Raw genomic sequence first — 21837 nt, forward strand, 5'->3', positions numbered from 1 at the left:
AGTTCTGATGATGATGATGATGATGATGATGATGATGATATGGTTTAGTTAGTGTTATACTTGAGGGTAAAGTTTGATAATTCAATATGGATTTGTTGACATTATTTCTGATATTGTGATAAGTTCGGAAGGTTTGGGGGATCACCTTATGTATGAAACATACCATTGTGATACTGATTTTAGGGGTCAAGCTAGGGGGTCTGCTTGTCTATGAGATTGGCTTATCTACAGTAATATACAGTAGTTCAATATAGTTATAAAAGGAAAAGGGGAAAATATAATTCCTAGTTGGGAATATTTAATTTGTTGCAGCTTTGAAGTGGAATATTAACCTCTGGGGCCCAATCCATAAAGCATTCGTAGAACTATGTCAACTGTAATCCAAATATACATAGCATAGCTATGATATCTCATATTGAGTCGGGTGGTGGGGTAGCCCAGTGGTTAAAGCGTTGGCTCGTCACGCCGAAGACCCGGGTTCGAATCCCCACATGGATACAATGTGTGAAGCCCATTTCTGGTGTTCACCGCCGTGATGTTGCTGGAATATTGCTAAAAGAGGCGTAAAACTAAACTCAGTCAGTCAGTCAGTCATACTGAGTGATAACACTAGAACTATTTGTGGATCGGTGCTCTAAATACACCTTTGACTTGCAAGTCTACCTGGTTATCTGCCTTATTTACAGTAGATTTTTGTGTTTTTATGTTGACCATTATCACCTGAGTTCAACAGACTGAACAGATTTCGACTTGTCCTTCGGCAAGAGGATCAAACTGAAGACAACAAAGTACTGTTAATGTTTTGAATGCTAAATCATCTTTCCACCTCTAATCTTTCACATCTCAAGCATAGTTTATTTTTGTTTCATGTTCTGTATGTTGTGATTTTCAGAATAGTCCGAGTATATACTGTAACTGCTGATTTACTCCACCTGCCGAGATGTTGAGCAGACTTGGGCGCCCAGCTTCACAGCTGTCTCAGATGCTTGTCAAGGGGTCAAGGTCACTCACACAGGTTTCTCCAGCTATTGACAAGGAGATCAAAATTGGTCCAAAGTCACAAGCCATATTTGAGAGAGAGGCAAAATATGGTGCCCATAACTACGGTCCACTTCCTGTTGCCTTCAGCAGAGGAGAAGGTAGGGGCTGAGATGAAGAATCGGAACTGAAATGGAGGTGTGATTGGGTGGATGGAAGAAGACGGAGCTGAAGTAATGGAGTGATTGGGTGGATCAGTTTGGTCGGAGCTGAAATGATGGGATGATTTGGTGGATGGAAGAAGGCGGAGCTGAAGTGGTGGAGTGTCTGGGTGGATGGAAGAAGACAGGAGCTGAAGCAATTGGGTGGATGGAAGAAGGCAGGAGCTGAAATGATGGGGTGATTGGGTGGATGGATGAAGGCAGGAGCTGAAATGATGGGGTGATTAGGTGGATGGAAGAAGGCAGGAGCTGATGTGGTGGGGTGATTGGGTGGATGGAAGAAGACAGGAGCTGAAGTGATGGGGTGATTAGGTGGATGGAAGAAGGCAGGAGCTGATATGGTGGGGTGATTGGGTGGATGGAAGAAGGCAGGAGCTGATATGGTGGGGTGATTGGGTGGATGGAAGAAGGCAGGAGCTGAAGTGATGGGGTGATGAGGTGGATGGAAGAAGGCAGGAGCTGATGTGGGGTGATTGGGTGGATGGAAGAAGGCTGGAGCTGATGTGGTGGGGTGATTGGGTGGATGGAAGAAGGCAGGAGCTGAAGTGATGGGGTGATTAGGTGGAAGGAAGAAGGCAGGAGCTGATGTGGTTGGGTGATTGGGTGGATGGAAGGAGGCAGGAGCTGATATGATGGGGTGACTAGGTGGATGGAAGAAGGCAGGAGCTGATGTGGTTGGGTGATTAGGTGGATGGAAGAAGGCAGGAGCTGAAGTGATGGGGTGATTAAGTGGATGGAAGAAGGCAGGAGCTGAAATGATGGGATGATTGGGTGGATGGAAGAAGGCAGGAGCTGATATGGTGGGGTGATTGGGTGGATGGAAGAAGGCAGGAGCTGATATGGTGGGGTGATTGGGTGGATGGAAGAAGGCAGGAGCTGAAGTGATGGGGTGATGAGGTGGATGGAAGAAGGCAGGAGCTGATGTGGGGTGATTGGGTGGATGGAAGAAGGCAGGAGCTGATGTGGTGGGGTGATTGGGTGGATGGAAGAAGGCAGGAGCTGATGTGGTGGGGTGATTGGGTGGATGGAAGAAGGCAGGAGCTGAAGTGATGGGGTGATTAGGTGGAAGGAAGAAGGCAGGAGCTGATGTGGTTGGGTGATTGGGTGGATGGAAGAAGGCAGGAGCTGATATGATGGGGTGACTAGGTGGATGGAAGAAGGCAGGAGCTGATGTGGTTGGGTGATTAGGTGGATGGAAGAAGGCAGGAGCTGAAGTGATGGGGTGATTAGGTGGATGGAAGAAGGCAGGAGCTGAAATGATGGGATGATTGGGTGGATGCAAGAAGGCTGGAGCTGATGTGGTGGGGTGATTGGGTGGATGGAAGAAGGCAGGAGCTGAAGTGATGGGGTGATGAGGTGGATGGAAGAAGGCAGGAGCTGAAATGATGGGATGATTGGGTGGATGGAAGAAGGCGGAGCTGAAGTGGTGGGGTGATGAGGTGGATGGAAGAAGGCAGGAGCTGAGCAGAAGCGATTGGGTGATTGGGTGGATGGAAGAAGGCAGGAGCTGATGTGGTTGGGTGATTGAGTGGATGTAAGAAGGCAAGAGCTGAAATGATGGGGTGATTAGATGGATGGAAGAAGGCAGGAGCTGATGTGGGGTGATTGGGTGGATGGAAGAAGGCAGGAGCTGAAATGATGGGGTGATTAGGTGGATGGAAGAAGACAGGAGCTGATGTGGTGGGGTGATTGGGTGGATGGAAGAAGGCAGGAGCTGAAGAGTTGAAATGATGGGGTGATTGGGTGGATGGAGGAAGGCAGGAGCTGAGGAGCTGAAATGATGGGGTGATTAGGTGGAACTGGAAGGAAGAAGGCTGGAGCTGAAATGAGCAGGTGATTTGGGGGTGTTTCAATTTGACAGGAGCTGAAATAAAGGGTGATTGGGTGGATCAGTTTGGTCAGAGCTGAAAAAAAGGGTGATTGGATAGGTCAGTTTGGCAGAAGCGGAAATGAAGGGTGTTTGGGTGGGTCAGTTTGGTAGGAGCGGTAATGAAGAGTGACTTGGTGGATCCGTTTGGTAAGAGCGGAAATGAAGAGTGATTGGGTGGATCAGTTTGGTAGGAGTGGAAATGAAGGGTGATTGGGTGGGTCACCTTGGTAGGAGCGGAAATGAAGGGTGATTGGGTGGATCAGTTTGGTAGGAGTGGAAATGAAGGGTGATTGGGTGGGTCACCTTGGTAGGAGCGGAAATGAAGGGTGATTGGGTGGATCAGTTTGGTAGGAGCGGAAATGAAGGGTGATTGGGTGGATCCGTTTGGTAGGGAAGCGGAAATAAAGGGTGATTGGGTGGATCCGTCTGGTAGGAGCGGAAATGAAGGGTGATTGGGTGTATCCGTTTGATAGGAGCGGAAATGAAGGGTGATTGGGTGGGTCAGTTTGGTAGGAGCGGAAATAAAGGGTGATTGGGTGGGTGAGTTTGGTAGGAGCGGAAATGAAGGGTGATTGGGTGGGTCACTTTGGTAGGAGCGGAAATGAAGGGTGATTGGGTGGATCAGTTTGGTAGAAGCGGAAATAAAGGGTGATTGGGTGGATCAGTTTGGTAGAAGTGGAAATAAAGGGTGATTGGGTGGGTCACTTTGGTAGGAGTGGAAATGAAGGGTGATTGGGTGGATCTGTTTGGTAGAAGCGGAAATAAAGGGTGATTGGGTGGATCAGTTTGGTAGGAGCGGAAATGAAGGGTGATTGGGTGGATCAGTTTGGTAGAAGCGGAAATAAAGGGTGATTTGGTGGCTGTGGATGAATATGTGTATGAGTATGTGGACTCAGGTAGAAATAAGTTATACAGACTCAGGGAGTTGGTTCAGGTTTGCCATGATGTAAAGGATTGTTATTCAAATCTCAATGTAAACGGCAAATGAGTCTTTACCCTCTTTTTCTTCATTTCAGGTGTGTTTGTGTGGGATGTAGAGGGCAACAAATACTATGACTTCCTAAGAGCGTACAGTGCTGTGAACCAGGGCCACTGTCACCCCAAGATCGTCAAGGCCCTGAAGGATCAGGCGGACATCTTGACTCTGTCATCAAGGGCCTTCTACAACGACTGCCTGGGAGAGTACGAAGAGTTCATCACCAAACTCTTCAAGTATGATAAAGTCCTCCCCATGAACACAGGTACGAATCCTTGGTGCTTCAGTGAATTAAATGTCTAGTCTAGTGTTACATGTATAAATATAGTCCCAGTTAACAAACAGATCTTAGCACCATGACTTTTAGTCTTTTGTTGAAGTATGGTAGTTATATCGTCTTTGAACTATGATTGCCTTCTGAAGCAGAGCCCAGGACCATTTTGCTGCCATGTACTTGTCCATGATTGTGGGTTTCATTGTCCATAATCACGTTTGAAGCTCTCCATTTTCAGAGAAAGAATTGAAAATGGCAGACATATTTCTCTGTGTGCAGTAAATATATAGATTTACAACAAAATACCATGCTCAAGAAACTGTAGAAAGGGACAAAGCTGATTAGCTTCTGAACTTTAGCATCCCTCCTTTAGATTGGGCAGTCAGTGTTTTCTTGCCTTCTATGGGAGTGGTTGTCAGCTCTTCCGACAGAGAGGTATTTTAATAATACATCTGATTTTGATTGCATTAAACCACCTGGTGGACTCACTGACCGTCTTTCTTCACAGGTGTGGAAGGTGGGGAGACAGCCTGTAAACTAGCCAGGAAGTGGGCGTACCTGGTCAAGGGGGTCCCGAACAACCAGGCCAGGATCATCTTCGCTGCAGGCAACTTCTGGGGACGGACACTCGCTGCTGTTTCCAGCTCTACCGACCCCGACTGCTACAACGGCTACGGCCCCTACATGCCTGGCCTCTCCATCGTCAACTATGATGATATTTCAGCTCTGGAGGTATGGTTAGGATATGAGTATTTCATTCATGACATGGGTACCAGGAGGGTCCCTGATGTCCAAGGTTATATTTCCAAAGTGTGAAGGTCATTTTATTACAAAGGCCCATTTTTCATAAAAGCAAATATATGTGACCAAAAATGACAAGTGTTGATAAGAAAGTGACAAGTGTTGATAAGTGAGACGAACACTTTTTGTGCTATGAAGTGTTAATTCTAATTACACACAGTCAGATATCATTCGGTCAAACTTTGATGTGTCGAACTAAAGGTTGTCTTCAAGTGAAAGCTTGGTCCCTGTATTTTTCTTATTTAGTCATTGTTTTGTGTTTGTGTCAAACCTTGGACAACTTAACATGTTTTAATGTTTTCAGGTCCTTTCAACTTCAATAGTGCAGTGTTTGACTGTATATTTATAATCAAAAGTGTCTTGCAGGGCTATGCAGATTGAGGGATTGTTTGTCCAACATGTTTATCTGACAGTTGCTGCTTGTCTAATGGATGGTCATCATGCCAATCACTGGATTCTCTCTTTCACACTTTTTCAGGGGGTGGTAGGGTAGCCTAGTGGTTAACGCGTTTGCTCGTCACACTGAAGACCCGGGTTCGATATTCCCCACATGGGTACAATGTGTGAAGTCCATTTCTGGTTTTCCCCGCCATGATATTGTTGGAATATTGCTAAGAGCAGCATAAAACTGAACTCACTCACACTTTTTCAGACTGTCATCAGATAGCTGAAATATATTAAAAATAAAACAAAATTAGCCATAACAGTTGAATCCTAACAAACATCAATTGTGACTTTCCCCCAGAAAGAGCTGCAGGACCCCAACGTGTGTGCCTTCATGATGGAGCCCATTCAGGGTGAGGCGGGTGTGGTCGTGCCCCAGGAGGGGTACCTGAGGAAGGTGCGGGAACTGTGTACCAAGTACAACGTGCTGTGGATAGCTGATGAGGTGCAGACCGGACTGGCCAGGACTGGAAAGTAAGGACAATGAACTTGTCTCTTATACAGCATTTTTCTTTGTGTTTTTGTTGTTTTGCCTGCAGCTATATATGACAGTGGCCTGTAAATAGTTAAGTCTGGAGCAGAGAATAAAGGGATTGATATTCACATGGAGATCGGGTTAAAACTTTGTCTTCAGTCACCCATGCTTGTTGTAAGAGGCAACTATTGGGATTGGTGACCAGGCTCGCTGACTTGGTTAACACATGTCATCGTATCCCAATTGTGTCCCAATCGATGCTTATGCTGTTGATCACTGGATCGTCTGGTCCAGACTTGATTATTTACAGACTGAATATTCCTGAGTCCGCATAAAGCAACAAACAAACAAACAAACAAACATTGGTATAATTTATGCAGTCCTTAATGGTGTCCTCCCAAACTAGGAGTATTTATAGAGTTGAACCATAGAACGATAGGCTGTGGCACTTATTGCAAAATAACCAGTAAGTGTCATCTGTGCAATTGTGATGGACTCTGACAGGAACAAGGCTGTGTATAGTTTTTGGTTATAAATAGTGCCTACACAGCAGTCAGAGTGCTAATTAACTTCTGACACTGTCAACATGTCTGTGTTTCAGGCGTCTCGCCGTAGACCACGAGAATGTCCGCCCTGATATTGTCATCCTTGGTAAGGCTCTGTCAGGAGGTGTTTTACCGGTAAGATCGTATGTGATCAAGCCAAAAGTATAAATTATTTTTCGAAAATACATTCAAATGTGGCATTACTTTTAGCTCACCTGAAATTAAACTTGGCTGTGAATACTTGTGACAAGCGACTACAGTGCCTTCTTGCTGTTTCTCTATGTTGTGTATGGTTTTCTGGGGCGGTGGGGTAGCCTAGTAGTTACAGTGTTCACTTGTCACACCAAGGACCCAGGTTCGAGTCCCCACATGGGTACAATGTGTGAAGCCCTTTTCTGGTGTCCCACCCCTGATATTGCTGGAATATTGCTAAAAGCAGCGTAAAACGGTACTCACTCAGTCACATGCTTTTGTTTGTTGTAGGTATCTGCTATCCTTGCCGATGATGAGGTGATGCTGACGATCAAACCAGGGGAGCATGGCTCCACATTTGGCGGCAACCCCCTTGCGTGTAAAGTTGCAATTGCAGCATTAGAGGTATATGTGTAACTTTATTTACCATGGTTACCTAATGTGTAATTCAGTTCCACCTTCCACCTGGTTCCGGTGCAGAACTGTAGATTCACTGATTCAATAAGTTCAAAGCCTTACAAGTGACCCCCTGGTCCCCTTCTCACATCCATTTTATTGTGACCAAACTACAAGTAAATCAAGAAAATTGGTGTGTTAGTCCCTTGCTCTCTTCATGTGATGATGTTAGGGTTATAATTGTTAGGTGATGATGTTAGGGTTATAATTGTTAGGTGATGATGGTAGGGTTATAATTGTTAGGTGATGATGGTAGGGTTATAATTGTTAGGTGATGATGGTAGGGTTATAATTGTTAGGTGATGATGGTAGGGTTATAATTGTTAGGTGGTGATGGTAGGGTTATATTTTTCCTTATCCTGACTCATGCTTTTTTGCTTGTCTTCTTCTTCTTGCGAACATAGTGGAACACTTGTATCTCCTTAATTGAAGCTCCCTTCAATGTAAAATCACTAATTGGTACTCACCACCAGTTGCCTCCCTTTGCCCTTTTGGCGGGAACAGGTGTCGCCACCCTCTGGCCTCATGCTTCACTCTCTCCTTCTTCGCCCAGTGAGCAGGATGTGAGAGCGCCTGTGTCTCCTTACACACTATATCCTTTGATTTTCCTTAGTTAGTTACCTCTTATAGTTTACTATAAAGGTATAGCTAGTATCCTTCATTAATTTGTATTGATAATTAATCGTATTTCTACTGTTTATTCACGTGAGTTCGTGATTGTTCAGCTAGTATTACGTTGATGAAAATCTGTACTATTTGTAGATTACGTTTTTCCGCTGCCGATCCGCATGTAGTATGCCCTAGTTGTTCTACGCCTTGTGCGTTTGATTCACGTTGCAGTTACTGCATTAATTTAACTAATTCTGCCTTTAATAAATACCATCTTTGCGTCTTGAGACGTGCTGCAGATAGATCACGCAAACAAGGTTTAGACATGGCCGATACATCGGAATTCCCATCCAGTCAGCTGCTGTCGATCGACCCCCTCCCGTCTGGTGTTCTGCTAGAGACCCCATCGGAAGAGGGACGTGGGATGCAGTCCGTCACCTCTAAGAAGCGACCGGCCTCCCCAGACATCCCGTCATCGCAGATAAAGTCCAAGAGGGCCTCAACGTCTTCTCAACGCAGACTTCGTACCCCCAGGGCAGCGTCATCCTCCAAAGGGAAATCTACGAAGTCGTCAAGAACTTTCTCAGCCGAGATCGTTCCAGCCGCAGAATTGGGCCTCTACGATGACCAGCCGATCATCATCCCCGACATACGGCACAAGAAGAGACCGGTGACAGCTACAGTGACGTCAGCAGAGATCACCATGCAGCCTGATGCCTCTACACTGATGTCAGACGAGATCCCTGAGGGCCCCACCGTTAACATCGCAGAGAGGGCACCGTCTACTTCGTCGCAGACCATCCCAGAAGATCTGATGCGGCAAATCATGATCATGATGGAGGGCCACTACAGACTGGAGAAGCAGCCAACCCAGGGTCCGAGCCTTCGCGAAGGCTCCAACGTAGACAGCACCCCAGAGGCACCCCCCGTCAACGTAGCAGCCACGACGAAGCCACCTTCGCGAAGGAAGTCACAGACCACCTCGACGAAGGACCCAGATGTACAGCCTTCGCGAAGGCGGGAGAGATCATCACCTTCTTCGGCGTCAACCTCAGATACGGACTCAGACCACCAGACCTCACGGAAGCCTTCGCGAAGGTCATATCACCGTTCCCCAGGACCGGACGCAGAGGAAGCTTCGCGAAGGCATTCGCGAAGGACACCTGAACCCAGATCGTCATCATCTAGAAAGTCATCAAGGGACTACACAAGAGCTTCGCGAAGCTATCAACGTTCCCCTCACAGGTCTCCGAGAAGGTCAACCCACAGACGTAGATCACCAAGACGATCTCCTCACCGTTCACCACGCCGATCTCCGCGTACATCACCACGTCGATCACCACACAGGTCTGCACACAAGCCTACAACCAGGTCTCCACAAGCGTCACCCGATATAGAGATAGAACCACACAGTCCAACATCAGAAGAGCACCAACCTCTCATCAATGATGCTGGAATAGAAGATGATGGAGGAATTATTTTCTCAGATGCAGAGATCAGATATTGGATGGTAAACAACCTAGATCTCTCATCACCTTCCAAGAGTGGTAATCCGGCGCAGACATACCTGATGAAAGAAGACGATGCAGATGCTGTCACGCTACTACCCCAATCGACCCGATTGCTGCGGTACCACAGAATCTAGACACAGCTTTCCACAAAGCCACGAAAGTTCAGACACCACATCTGCCAAACTTTCACGCCAAGAAGTTCTCCACGCATAACATGGACCCCTTCTTCAAGGCTCAAGACATCGATGAAAACTACAAGCTGATCAGCGATGTCAAGAACAAGAACTACAAGATTGACGATCTCAAATTGGTTCAGATAGAAACCATGACGAGACGTATGTTCTTTGGCCTAAATAGATCTAGAACGATCAATGAGACACTTATCACGAGATTTCGTAACACGACCTCTGAAGATGATAGAATGATTTACTCGGCCTTACTTATGCAAAAGAAGGACCAACAGTTCCTAACGGATCATCTCACATCTGTCTCAGCAGCACTGACCTTAGCTCGTCGTCAAGGCCTCCTCGCTTCCTGCAGCTGGGGTGAGAACTTTACAGCTCCACTATATACAGCCCCGTGGTCTTCCCCATCCATCTTTGACGGAGGAATAGACAGAGTCTCCAAGGAAGTCACTAAGGATTCCAGAGAAGTCCTGATGATTAAATCGATGGATACACTAGCCAGTGTCATCCGACAGACTTCACAAAGATACTCAGGGAGATCTAAATTCACGGGTCTACAGAGAGCAAGAGACAGGAAGATAGCCAGCTCCAGGGGAAAAGATTCTTTTCGTCGCCCATATGGCAACTATAGAGGAGGCTCAGGAAGAGGCAGGACACCCAGAGGTTCCCGCAACTATAAACGTTGAAAGACAGGTTCGGAACGACTGGAGTCTTCCACCCCCAACCGTTCCAGTACAACCATCACAAGTGGGTGGACGCCTTCAACTACACTGGGAAAACTGGGGAATGTTACAAGACCCTTATGTCTCCAACATTCTTCAACACGGATTCCTTATCCCGCTACAGGCCAAGCCTCCGCTGACAGTCAACCCTCACAAGTTCAACTTACAGGCACATCAACTACCGAAGTTAAGAGAGGCTGTTACATCACTCCTAACCAAGCAGGCCATAGAAGTAATAGATCAAAGAAACAGCGAACCAGGTTTCTACTCCCCAGTTTTCCTAGTACCCAAGAAAAACTCCAAGGAGAAATACAGACTCATCTACAACATGAGTTTCTTCAACAAGAATTATCTACGCAAACCACCGAAGTTTCGTATGATACATCTACCTCAGTTACGGCAGTTGATTCGCCCCATGGACTACATGGGCAGTAAAGATCTACAGGATGCATATCTGCACATCCCCATACATCCCGAATCCAGGAAATACCTACGGTTTACACTAGACGGGCTACATTACCAGTGGAAAGTACTCCCATTCGGAATATCATCAGCCCCCTGGCTATTCACGAGGATAACGAAACCGATTATCGCCTATTTACATCGTCAAGGGCTACGCAGTGCATTTTACCTCGACGACGGGATACAAGTAGATCAAGATCCACAGCGTCTCAAACTACAGTTAAACTACATCATAAAGCTACTAACACAGCTAGGATGGTTAGTAAACTTACTCAAGTCGGACCTAGTACCATCGCAAGACCTGCAGTTCCTAGGCATTCGATTTATCACGAATCTCAACCGTATCGTCGTACCAGAAGACCGTTGGACCAAGATCCAACAGACCATTCCACCAGCTCTACTCTCTCCGTTACCACTCCAAAAGTGGCAGAGCCTACTAGGTCTCCTCACATCAGCCCAAGACATGACAGTCAGAGGCAGATTACAGTTACGTCCCTTACAGGTCTTCATCAATGCACATCTCGACGACCTACAACCATTCAGTCTACCGAAACGTCTCAGACCTCATCTACTATGGTGGACAAAGAAATCGAATGTCTGCGAAGGGATTTGTTTAGCAGAGCAGGAATTCAAAACCCATCTATATGTAGACGCGTCACTCCAAGGTTGGGGAGCTCATCTCGCCAACCGGACGGCATCAGGGTTATGGAATCAGCAAGAAAGCAAGCTCCATATAAACATGTTAGAGATGAAAGCTGTAATCAACGCCATACTGCATTGGAGCACGATTCTACAAAATGCGCACCTAATGATCCATACCGACAACATGGCAGTGGCGTTCTATGTGAACAAACAAGGCTCAACGAGATCACCGAACCTTTTGAACCTAAGCTTTCAACTGTTCGATCTAATACACGATCTAAATCTACAGGTCAGAGCATGTCACATTCCCGGAGCCAGAAATGTACTAGCAGACGCACTCTCTCGGCCACATCAACCGTCACCGACAGAATGGATGCTCAATACAGAGATATTTGCACAGATAACCAAGCAAATAGGAACGCCGCTAGTAGATCTATTCGCCACATGATTCAACAATCAGCTACCCACATTTGTGTCACCAGTCCCAGAACCACAAGCATGGGCAACAGACGCTCTAAGCATATCCTGGGAAGGCCTCAAATGCGTACGCGTTTCCGCCGCCAGTAATAATGCCTCAAGTGTTACAGAAAATCAGACAAACACAGAGCCTACAACTCACTTTGGTCGCGCCCTACTGGCAGGCCAGAACGTGGTTTCCCATTCTAATTCAAGAAATCTGTCAACCGGCACTAGAGCTACCCAAGCGCTCAAATCTGTTAATACATCCACACACCAAACAGGTGCACGGAAGCCCAGAAATATTCCAACTTCACGTATGGACTGTATTAAAATGTGTTTAAACAAGAGAGGATATTCTGCCAGGGCGGCAAAAGCGGTCACGCTTGCCTTACGGTATTCTACGCGAAACTTGTACGACGACAAGTGGCACAGTTTCGAAAATTATGCAGCAAATAAGGGATTTACAGCGAGAGATGCTACACATCCTCAAGTGGCAGACTATTTGTGTTACCTTCGTCAAAACAAACATTTAAAAGGCTCGACATTATCAACATATCTTGCCGCGCTTAGTTCTGTGCTTACGATGAGAACGGGTGTCAAATTGACTAAGTCGCCAGAGTTACTGGCCTTACTACGTGCTTTCCGATTGGAGGACCAAAAGCGGAAGTTCCACGCCCCAGCTTGGGATCTGAATGTAGTGCTACAACACCTCACAAGTGAGGCTTATGAACCATTGGAATCGACAACCTTTGAATTTCTCTCACAGAAAACACTTTTCCTGTTATTGCTAGCCACGGCAGCCAGAATGTCCGAAATTCACGCTCTAGATTATGAGAGGATACAGTTTGATGACAATCAAAACACAGCGCACCTGGGATTAAGATGGGATTTCATCGCCAAAAATCAACTACCAGGTCAACCAGACAGGTTATTCCACGTTCCCGGCTCTATCTTCGATTCTCGGATCTCAAGATACACTAGACTTATCGCTGTGCCCAGTCAGAGCTCTCAGAATCTATTTACGACGTTCCAAAACAAGGCGAAGATTTCTCAAACGATTATTCATCCCCTTGTCAGCAACAACTCAGACAGAAGTCTCTCGTACCACCATATCTATATGGATAAGGACTGTCATACTGCGTGCCTACAAGGCAGCAGGCTTGGACCCTCCAACAGCATCAAATCTCCATGAGATCAGGGCATTGGCTTCCACTCTCGCCCTACACGGTAACTGCTCATTGAACACAATTATGGAAGGATGCTTTTGGAAATCTAACATGGTGTTTGCTAATCACTATCTGAGAGATATCACCACCGAGGACGTATCTGGCATTCACCATTTCGGTCCCTTGGTCCTCGCTCAGCAGCTGACAGTCCCTCGGAGGCGTTAAAAATTACCCTCACGAGATTATTATGTATGGTATACATACATTATCTAGCTATAACTCTACGGAGTTCTAGGCCTATGTATATACTTAGCTTAAGTTATTCAGCCTTAAGCTTATACTGATATTATATTCAGTTGTACAGCGTCTCTATCAGAGTCGCTTTTATATTTCATTATTTATATCTATGTAATATATCTCAGTATATTATTAATGTAATACCCCAGTTATGGCATTATATAACCTATGGTTTATAATAGAGGAAACATCCTAAGTCTATGCCTTCATGAAGTTCCCGTAAGGGGTTATTACAGTTATATCTATTCAAATCACTTATTATAAATCCAAAGTATTGTTTTCCCACCTCCGGTTCCGTCGGATTCTATAAGCAAAAAAGCATGAGTCAGGATAAGGAAAAATATGTAATTTTTAGAGTAAAATTGATATTTTATACTTATCCTGACTCATGAGGTAAGCCCTCCCATCCTCCCCACATAACACTTTGGATTTCCCTGTAAATTCAAGTGTTGGGCTCGCAAAATCAGGAGAGAGTGAAGCATGAGGCCAGAGGGTGGCGACACCTGTTCCCGCCAAAAGGGCAAAGGGAGGCGACTGGTGGTGAGTACCAATTAGTGATTTTACATTGAAGCGAGCTTCAATTAAGGAGATACAAGTGTTCCACTATGTTCACAAGAAGAAGAAGACAAGCAAAAAAGCATGAGTCAGGATAAGTATAAAATATCAATTTTACTCTAAAAATTACATAATTGTTAGGTGATGATGGTAGGGTTATAATTGTTTGGTGATGATGGTAGGGGTATAATTGTTAGGTGATGATGGTAGGGGTATAATTGTTAGGTGATGATGGTAGGGTTATAATTGTTAGATGATGATGGTAGGGTTATAATTGTTAGGTGATGATGGTAGGGTTATAATTGTTAGGTGATGATGGTAGGGTTATAATTGTTAGGTGATGATGGTAGGGGTATGGTTGGATCATGACTTTTGGTAGATGACGTTAGGTAGATAATGGTAGGATGGTGATGTTGGTGGTAGATGGTGATGGGAGGGTGATAATGGTGCAGATGGTGGTAGGTGATGATGATGATGATGATGATGATGATGATGATGATGATGATGACTCTAATTCAATCGGCAGGTTCTGGAGGAGGAGAAGCTGGCTGACAATGCCGAGAAGCTGGGGAAAATCCTGAGATCGGAGCTGAGCACACTGCCTAAAGATGTCGTCAGCATCGTGAGAGGGAAGGGTCTACTGAATGCAATCGTTATCAACAAGAGTAAGTCACTTTCTACTGCTCAGTTTCACATAGAAGTAGTTTATCTAGAGTTATAGCCTTGGTTTCTGAAACTTGGAACACCTCCGTGGTGTAGTGGTTAGAGCGTCCACTTGCAGCGCTGAAAGTCGGGGGTTTGATCCCCAGCCACGTCATACCAAAAGATGTTAAAGTATGGTACTTGTTGGTCCCTGCCTGGTGCTCGGCATTAATAGGTACAAGTACTGGTCGGAGTCAGTATAATGTGTATGAGTGGCGTATTCATGCTTATCTGTGGCATGGTATCTCAGTGAGCTAGAACCATCTTAAGTCTGGGCTAGTACAAGCATCCACACATACACATGCGTGCACATCATCATATGAGCGACATATTCTTAAGTATGACATTAAACCCCATTTCACCTCACCTCTGAAACTTGGATTTAGAGAGAAAAAATATTCTCCAAAATGTAGACAGTTGGTTAATATTGAGGTAATGATTACCGGTAATGATCTCAACGGTCTATTTAATAGCTAGCCCTAGACAAATCAATTTTAATTCTTTAAAAAAAAGGAATGTTTTTTTCAGTTTTGTGGATTTTTTCTTCCAGAATGGGACGCCTGGAATGTCTGCGTGAAGCTTCGTGATAATGGCCTCCTTGCCAAGCCTACACATGGTGACATCATCCGCTTCTCCCCGCCATTGACAATCACTGAACCTCAGATATATGAATGTATTGATATCATCAAGAGAACAGTCCAGTCATTCAACTAAACAGTTTCCAGGTCAATTTTAAGTTGATTATCAATTCCTTCATATTATTCAATACAAATTGCACACAGTTGACTCAGCCTCTGCTTTTAGGATGCTGGACCCCGTTCCACACAGCAATCTTAGCGCAATGACTATAACAAGCCTATGTTAATGTTTGGGAGTGATGATCACCTTTATATAATATAATATAAGGGGGCTGTGGGGTAGCCTAGTGGTTAAAGCATTCGCTCGTCACACTGAAGACCCGGGTTCGATTCCCCACATGGGTACAATGTGTGAAGCCCATTTCTGGTGTCCCCTGTCATGATCTTGCTGGAATATTGCTAAAAGTGGCGTAAAACTAAACTCACTCACTCACTCACTATGATCAGATTTGCGCTAAGATAACTTTGCACAATGGGGCCTGGTTGTGTAGACGGTGCAGGCAAGTAAACGTTTCATGTTTGGTTATGGTGTTTATATTTTCATTGGCTTTACAGAAAATATGAATATAACTGAATATGCCTAACTGCTATAAGTATATTAAAATATGTTACCAGCTTGAAGGATATCAATAAATGAAATTCTCTTAAATAATGTCAGTAAGTGATCAATTGCAGAAATTTTCAGACATCACTTTTGTAATTAATGCATTCACATTTACAATAGGGTATAAGTTGAATTTATGACTATTTCGAAAAATAATATACCGGTAGTTATTATTACATCAAACAGTATTTAGCGTATGTCTCTAATTCTCAAGCAGAGCTGTCTACTGTGAAATTGCAGAGTGTCTGTGGATAGCGTCAGTATTCAAGTGTTTGGAGTTTTTCTGAAGTGTCAATGCAGTGTTAAATTGAGTGTTAATAGCATGGTTTGGTGGGTGATAAGAGGTGTTGGTATTAGGAGAATGATGTTTAAGTGTCTTGGTGAATTCTATTTTTTAAACTAGATTTGACTAATTAACATAGACATTTGATTTTTTCGTCAGTTTTAAGAAACTTGCTGTCATTCCAGTTGAGACAGATAGGACTGTTTTGTGATAGGAGCCTGCATATCAGCTGCACATATCAGTAGGACAACATTGTTAGAAAAGTGTATTTTCTTTGTTTGTTGATAGAATATCCTCATCCTCATCCATTTAAGGAGCCACTTTCACTCATTGCATGTCACTCATATATCTGTTACATGGAGAAATGTTTAATTTGGGGTAATAATTCTTTTCTTTTTGAAACAAAGTGCTGTTTTGTTTTTTAATGTTGTAATTACAAGCCAACTTTTATGTAATTTTTAGCAGGGTAAAATATTTTGAAGTCTTTTTGCTGGAGAATACCGGTATGGTGTGTTGAGTTCCGTGGTATGTAATAGGATACATAAAGGGACTACAACTAGTTAGCCCAGGGCTGGTGGGGTAGCCTAGTGGTTAAAATGTTCACTCGTCATGCCAAAGACCCAGGTTTGATTCCCCACATGGGTACAATGTGTGGAGCTCATTTCTGGTGTCCCCCACGGTGATATTGCTGAAATATTGCTAATAGTGGCGTAAAATTTCACTCACTCTTGTCTAAATGTGTTTTTACACCAAACATAACCTCCTGTTGGGTATCATCTTAATGATGTGGTATTAGCAATGTTCGCTCTCAGGTCTTGGGTTATTTCTTCCATCATTTCTTAAAAAAGAGTCTTGCTGCCAAATGACACAATAAAACATGCCTGTATGGATTTGTGTTTTGCAAAGTTTTCTTGTGAATATTGAAAATGAATATATACTGTAAAAATGACTTTTCTATATTTGAACAATAAATTCTGTCCTGTGGAATGAATGGAAGCTCAAATCTTGAAATCCATCTGTGTCTCTCCACTCTTTTCCGCTGTTTTTCCCCAACATGTTGTGCCATATTGTAAGTTACGGATGTTGCTTTATGTATGACTTATATCATATTGTTTTCTTGTTGATGTATGTTTCCTCTTAAGGTCAGAACAATTTTTCTCTGTGTTTTCACACATAAATCTGTCTCAAATTTTTCAAAATTTGAAGAAACAACATAATATGAAAAAAATAATTTTTGGGACTCATTTTCAAAGTTTGACACTTTTTGTTTGCATCTAGTCATGCAAAAAAAAAATGAAAAAATGAAAAAATTTATCTTACCTCTTTTATGACTTTTAGGGGAATGACACTTCTTTGATAAATCCATCGCTAATTTGAATCTCCAACCTTTACAAACAGTATAGAAAGTTATTTTTGTCCCCTGCCGCAATGCGGAACGGGGGGACTATGTATTCAGCGGCGTCCGTACGTACGTCCCGATTATTTTTAACGCGATATCTCATGAACTGTTGTACCCAATGTCTTCAAATTTGTTGACAGCCTACATTGGGGGATTACCCAGACATCAGTCGATTTGGGTGACCTTGACCTTACCATCAAGTTCACCACGACACTTTGACCGCTTTTCAAACTTATTTAAGCGTGATATATCTCATAAAACATTGCACCCAATGTTTTCAAGTATGTTGACAGCCTACATTGGGTGATATGCAGACACCAGTCATTTCAGGCATCTTGTATGTGACCAAAAAATTAAAAGTGGTAAATATAGATATTCCATTCTTTAGCGGCTGGGGACATTGCCATATCAGTGGCAAACACTTGTCTGTTTTGAAATGTCTATTTTTTAGTTTCAATGAGAGGTTGTACCAGTATTTTTATTGCCTACAGTGGACATTTCTGTTTAATCACTTTGTGATGTAGTGGTACTGAGAAACCAGGATCTGAATTGTTTGTCTATGAAGAGTTGCTGTTTTTTGTCAACTAGCTTTGAATGGAATTAATGACCTTTTTGTGTTTTGAAGATCTGTTCTTGCTAATACTATTCAGTATTGCCCTATGCATTAACTAGTGCTGCTTATATTGTTTTATAATATTTGTCACATAATCTTCATAGCTTCATGCACATACACTATGGATAATGTAACACAACAAAATATAGATAATATGACAAATTTATTTTGGGGAAATGATTTTACATGTTTTGAGTTTTCAAATGTGTTGGAAGAGTCTCCAAGTTTATCCATCATTCGTTGCAGTGGGGAACCTGAATTATAAAAGGAATTGGTCTATCAGCTTAGAAAATAAAATCAGTTTTACGAAACAAAAATCAGTTTTAGGAAACATTTTTGGTGGATTTAATTTAAGGGGACCCTTTTCTTTAGGAAAAAAGCTGGATCACCTCTATACTTTATTTGTAGTAACAGATTCTTATTTGGTTTTATGTTTATGTTTTTTGTTTCATTTATGCTATGCCTATATGTCTGATAATGTTACAAGTTCAAAATGGTTAGAAATGTTAATAAATAGTTTTCTCTAACTTACCTTTAAAATGTTTTAAGTGGTCAAAACTCATCTGTGCTACCTCATCCTAGGCTATCCATGCAAACAATTTAAAAATTGTGTTATTTCTTTTATATCTGTTATTTCCAGATTGATTAGCTTTTATGGCTATTCAAATACTTCCCCATTTACTGAAGCTATTATCTACACTGCTGTTTAATATCATCATCATTCATATATATTTTTGACTGTTTTGATCTATCAGGTGTTCTTAACCTACTTGTGTGTTATCAATTCCGAAAAACTCCAGAAGAGATAATTCAGTTGAATATCTGAATATCATCAATTTGAAATAAATTCAAGTTATCATTTTCAGTATGTGTTTGCTTCTTTCTATTCTCCCAGTGAGTGAGTGAGTGAGTGAGTTAAGTTTTACCCCGCACTTAGCAATATTCCAGCTATAGGGCGTGGGTCTGTAAATAATCGAGTCTGGGCCAGACAATCCAGTGATCAACAGCATGAGCATGGATCTACACAGTTGGGATACGATGACATGTGTCAACCAAGTTACACATGGCCTCTTACGACAAGCATGGGTTGCTGAAAATCAATTCTGACCCTTATTTTCACCCAGACTAGCTGGGCTGTATGGTACAGTGAAAAGAGCATCTTTTTGCAAAGAGTGAGTGAGTGAGTTTAGTTTGACGCTGCACTCAGCAATATTCCAGCTATATGGCGGCAGTCTGTAAATTATCGTGTCGGGACCAGACAATCCAGTGATCAACAACATGAGCATCAATCCACGCAATTCTGATACGATGACATGTGTCAACCAAGCCAGCGAGCCTGACCACCCGATCCCCTTAGTCGCCTCTTACGACAAGTATGGGTTACTGAAGATCAATTCTAACCCTGATTTTCACCCAGACTGGATGGGCTGTGTGGTATAGTGAAAGAAGAAGGGTGGTTGTACAATCCCTATCAAGCATACCAAAGACCTAAGAAGGTTGTGGATTTTTGTGTGTGAGTATTCATGTTAAGTCAATCACAGGATTATCTGGTCCAGACGCGATTATTTACACACTGATGTCATATAGCTGAAATATTGCTGAGTGTGGTGGTAAACAGCAAACAAACAAACAAACTAGGATTGTATGTGATGAGCATTTACATAAGGGTACTATGTTAGGTATTCACCATGTTAAAACGAAGATGAATTTATTAATCTTTACCCTCCTCGTCCCTCAACCGCCTCCCTGGTGTAGTGGTTAGAGCGTCCGCCCGGAGAGCGGAAGGTCGCGGGTTCGATTCCCGGACCGCGTCATACCAAAAGACGTTAAAATATGGTACTTGTTGGTCCCTGCCTGGCGCTCGGCATTAATTGGTACATTAATGGCTCGGAGTCAGTATAATGAGTCTGAGTGGGGTATTCATGCTTCACTGCGGCATGGTATCTCAGTGGGCTAGCACTCTAAAACCAGCTTAAGTTTGGGCTAGTACAAGCAGCCGCACATACACATACACACGCATGCACGTCGTCATATGAGCGAAATATTCTCAAGCACGACGTAAAACCCTATTTCACCTCACTTATGTCCCTCATTTCCATCAAGGGGGCGGTGGGGTAGCCAAGTGGTTAAAGCGTTCGCTCGTCAAATAGTCACGCCGCGGCCTGGAGTTCGATTCTCCACATAGATACAACATGTGAATCCCATTTCTGGTGTCCCCAGTGGTGATATTGTTGGAACATTGCTAAAAGCGGCGTAAAATTAAACTCACTCACAACAACACGTCAAAAGCAGCAAGAAAAAAAAAATCATCATGGACGTCTTTTATATCCGAAGAAGGGTTTGGCGGAATTCCTGCAGCATTGTTGGAGGATTCGGATGACGTCTCTACATTTCATTGGGTGACGCATCAGGGGATCGTGAGTGCTAAGACAGTGACATTGTTCTGATACTAACCCTATTGCGTAGATTAATGCTGATGATCACTGAATTGCCTGGTCCAGACTCGATTATATATAGACCGCCGCCATATAACTGGAAATAGTGTTGAGTGCGGCGTAAAACTAAACTCACTCACTCACGTTGACTGTCCCCGTGGTTGAGTGGGTAGAGCTATGTACCATGCATTGTTAAGATCACCTTGCCATCGAGCTTTGTGCACATGCAACAGAGACGTAAAGCACAACCGGATGATCCTGACCCCACCCCCATCCCCCACGAAACGGAAACAACAATAAAAACCATAGAATGACGTCACAACCAAACATATTCGTGTTTGTGGCAACCTAACACCGTTACGTTAACAGGTAAATTTTTTTTAATTATGGAGACAAAAGACATGTTCATTTCTTCGGACGCAAAGGTTATATCATCCAGAAATGTGTCTGTTTGCGTCTGGTTGACAACGTTTCATAATCATTGTGTGATTGATTAAAAATTGATTTACCGTTTATTTATAAACTGTCTACCGCCCCCTGCGAGAACAAAAAGAAGGATGCTCTCTCACCCCGTGTCTGTCAATACTGAAGAAGATACAAGAAGGAAGAGTGAGGCTTTATTCCTTTCCTGCTTATTGTAAGACACGAACTCGAGAGTGAATTGTCAGGTACGTATAGACTCATCATTAAATCTTGATTAATAGTATTTTTCTATATTTATTAGGTATATTTACCTCAATTTTTGTTTTTTATTTATTTGTTTAACATATTAAGTGTATTTTCTTTCATTTCTGTTTACTAATATTTTCCACTAAGTATTAGGTATATTAATTCCTATTTTCGATAAAGTTCCCTCTGTTCATGAAGTACCGTCGTTCCTGTAACGTCTTTGTATCAATTTATACGGTATACTTACATTAATTCCTGTGCACTCACTATTTTTCGATATTTTTTATCAGATGTACTAGTCTCACATTAATTCCTGTTCAATATATATTGTTCTCTATTTATTAGGTATAATTTCATTAGTTCCTGTTTAGTATTTAGTTTCCTATACAAAAGATGATGAACTGAGACATACATTAACGATCTGAAGTTCAATCAATGGTGAGTTAGTTGAAAGTACTGCCGTTGGGGAGAAATCGAAAGGAAGACCTGGAGTTACTTCATGAAAGGATACCGTGTTTTCCATACATTTAACCAAATTACAAATATATTAGTTTCGTGCCAAATAGTTTCTATAAACTATGACAAAGTTGTGTCTTGAAATAAAAAACCCATAAACATTACATTAAATTAATCCAGTCACAAAAACCCGTTGGG

At 43.0% G+C, this 21837-nt stretch overlaps 1 protein-coding gene across 2 annotated transcripts in view; it reads left to right on the top strand.

Moving 5' to 3' along the window:
• LOC124271064 (ornithine aminotransferase, mitochondrial-like) overlaps positions 1–17279 on the top strand; it is a 32580-nt gene extending 15301 nt beyond the window's left edge. For both annotated transcript variants that reach the window (XM_046706143.1, XM_046706136.1), the window contains exons 2-9: positions 893–1139; positions 4086–4310; positions 4828–5051; positions 5866–6038; positions 6641–6719; positions 7068–7181; positions 14367–14505; positions 15093–17279. In XM_046706143.1, the coding sequence (XP_046562099.1) occupies positions 941–1139; positions 4086–4310; positions 4828–5051; positions 5866–6038; positions 6641–6719; positions 7068–7181; positions 14367–14505; positions 15093–15256 (1317 nt within the window). In that variant the 5' untranslated portion in view covers positions 893–940 and the 3' untranslated portion in view covers positions 15257–17279. The remainder of the gene's footprint in view (positions 1–892; positions 1140–4085; positions 4311–4827; positions 5052–5865; positions 6039–6640; positions 6720–7067; positions 7182–14366; positions 14506–15092) is intronic.
• Positions 17280–21837: the final 4558 nt, after the last annotated feature.

This window comes from Haliotis rubra, unplaced genomic scaffold (assembly GCF_003918875.1).
Source record: "Haliotis rubra isolate DU_JTF1 unplaced genomic scaffold, ASM391887v1 Scf1022, whole genome shotgun sequence".
In the NCBI taxonomy this organism is placed as follows: Eukaryota; Metazoa; Mollusca; class Gastropoda; order Lepetellida; family Haliotidae; genus Haliotis; species Haliotis rubra.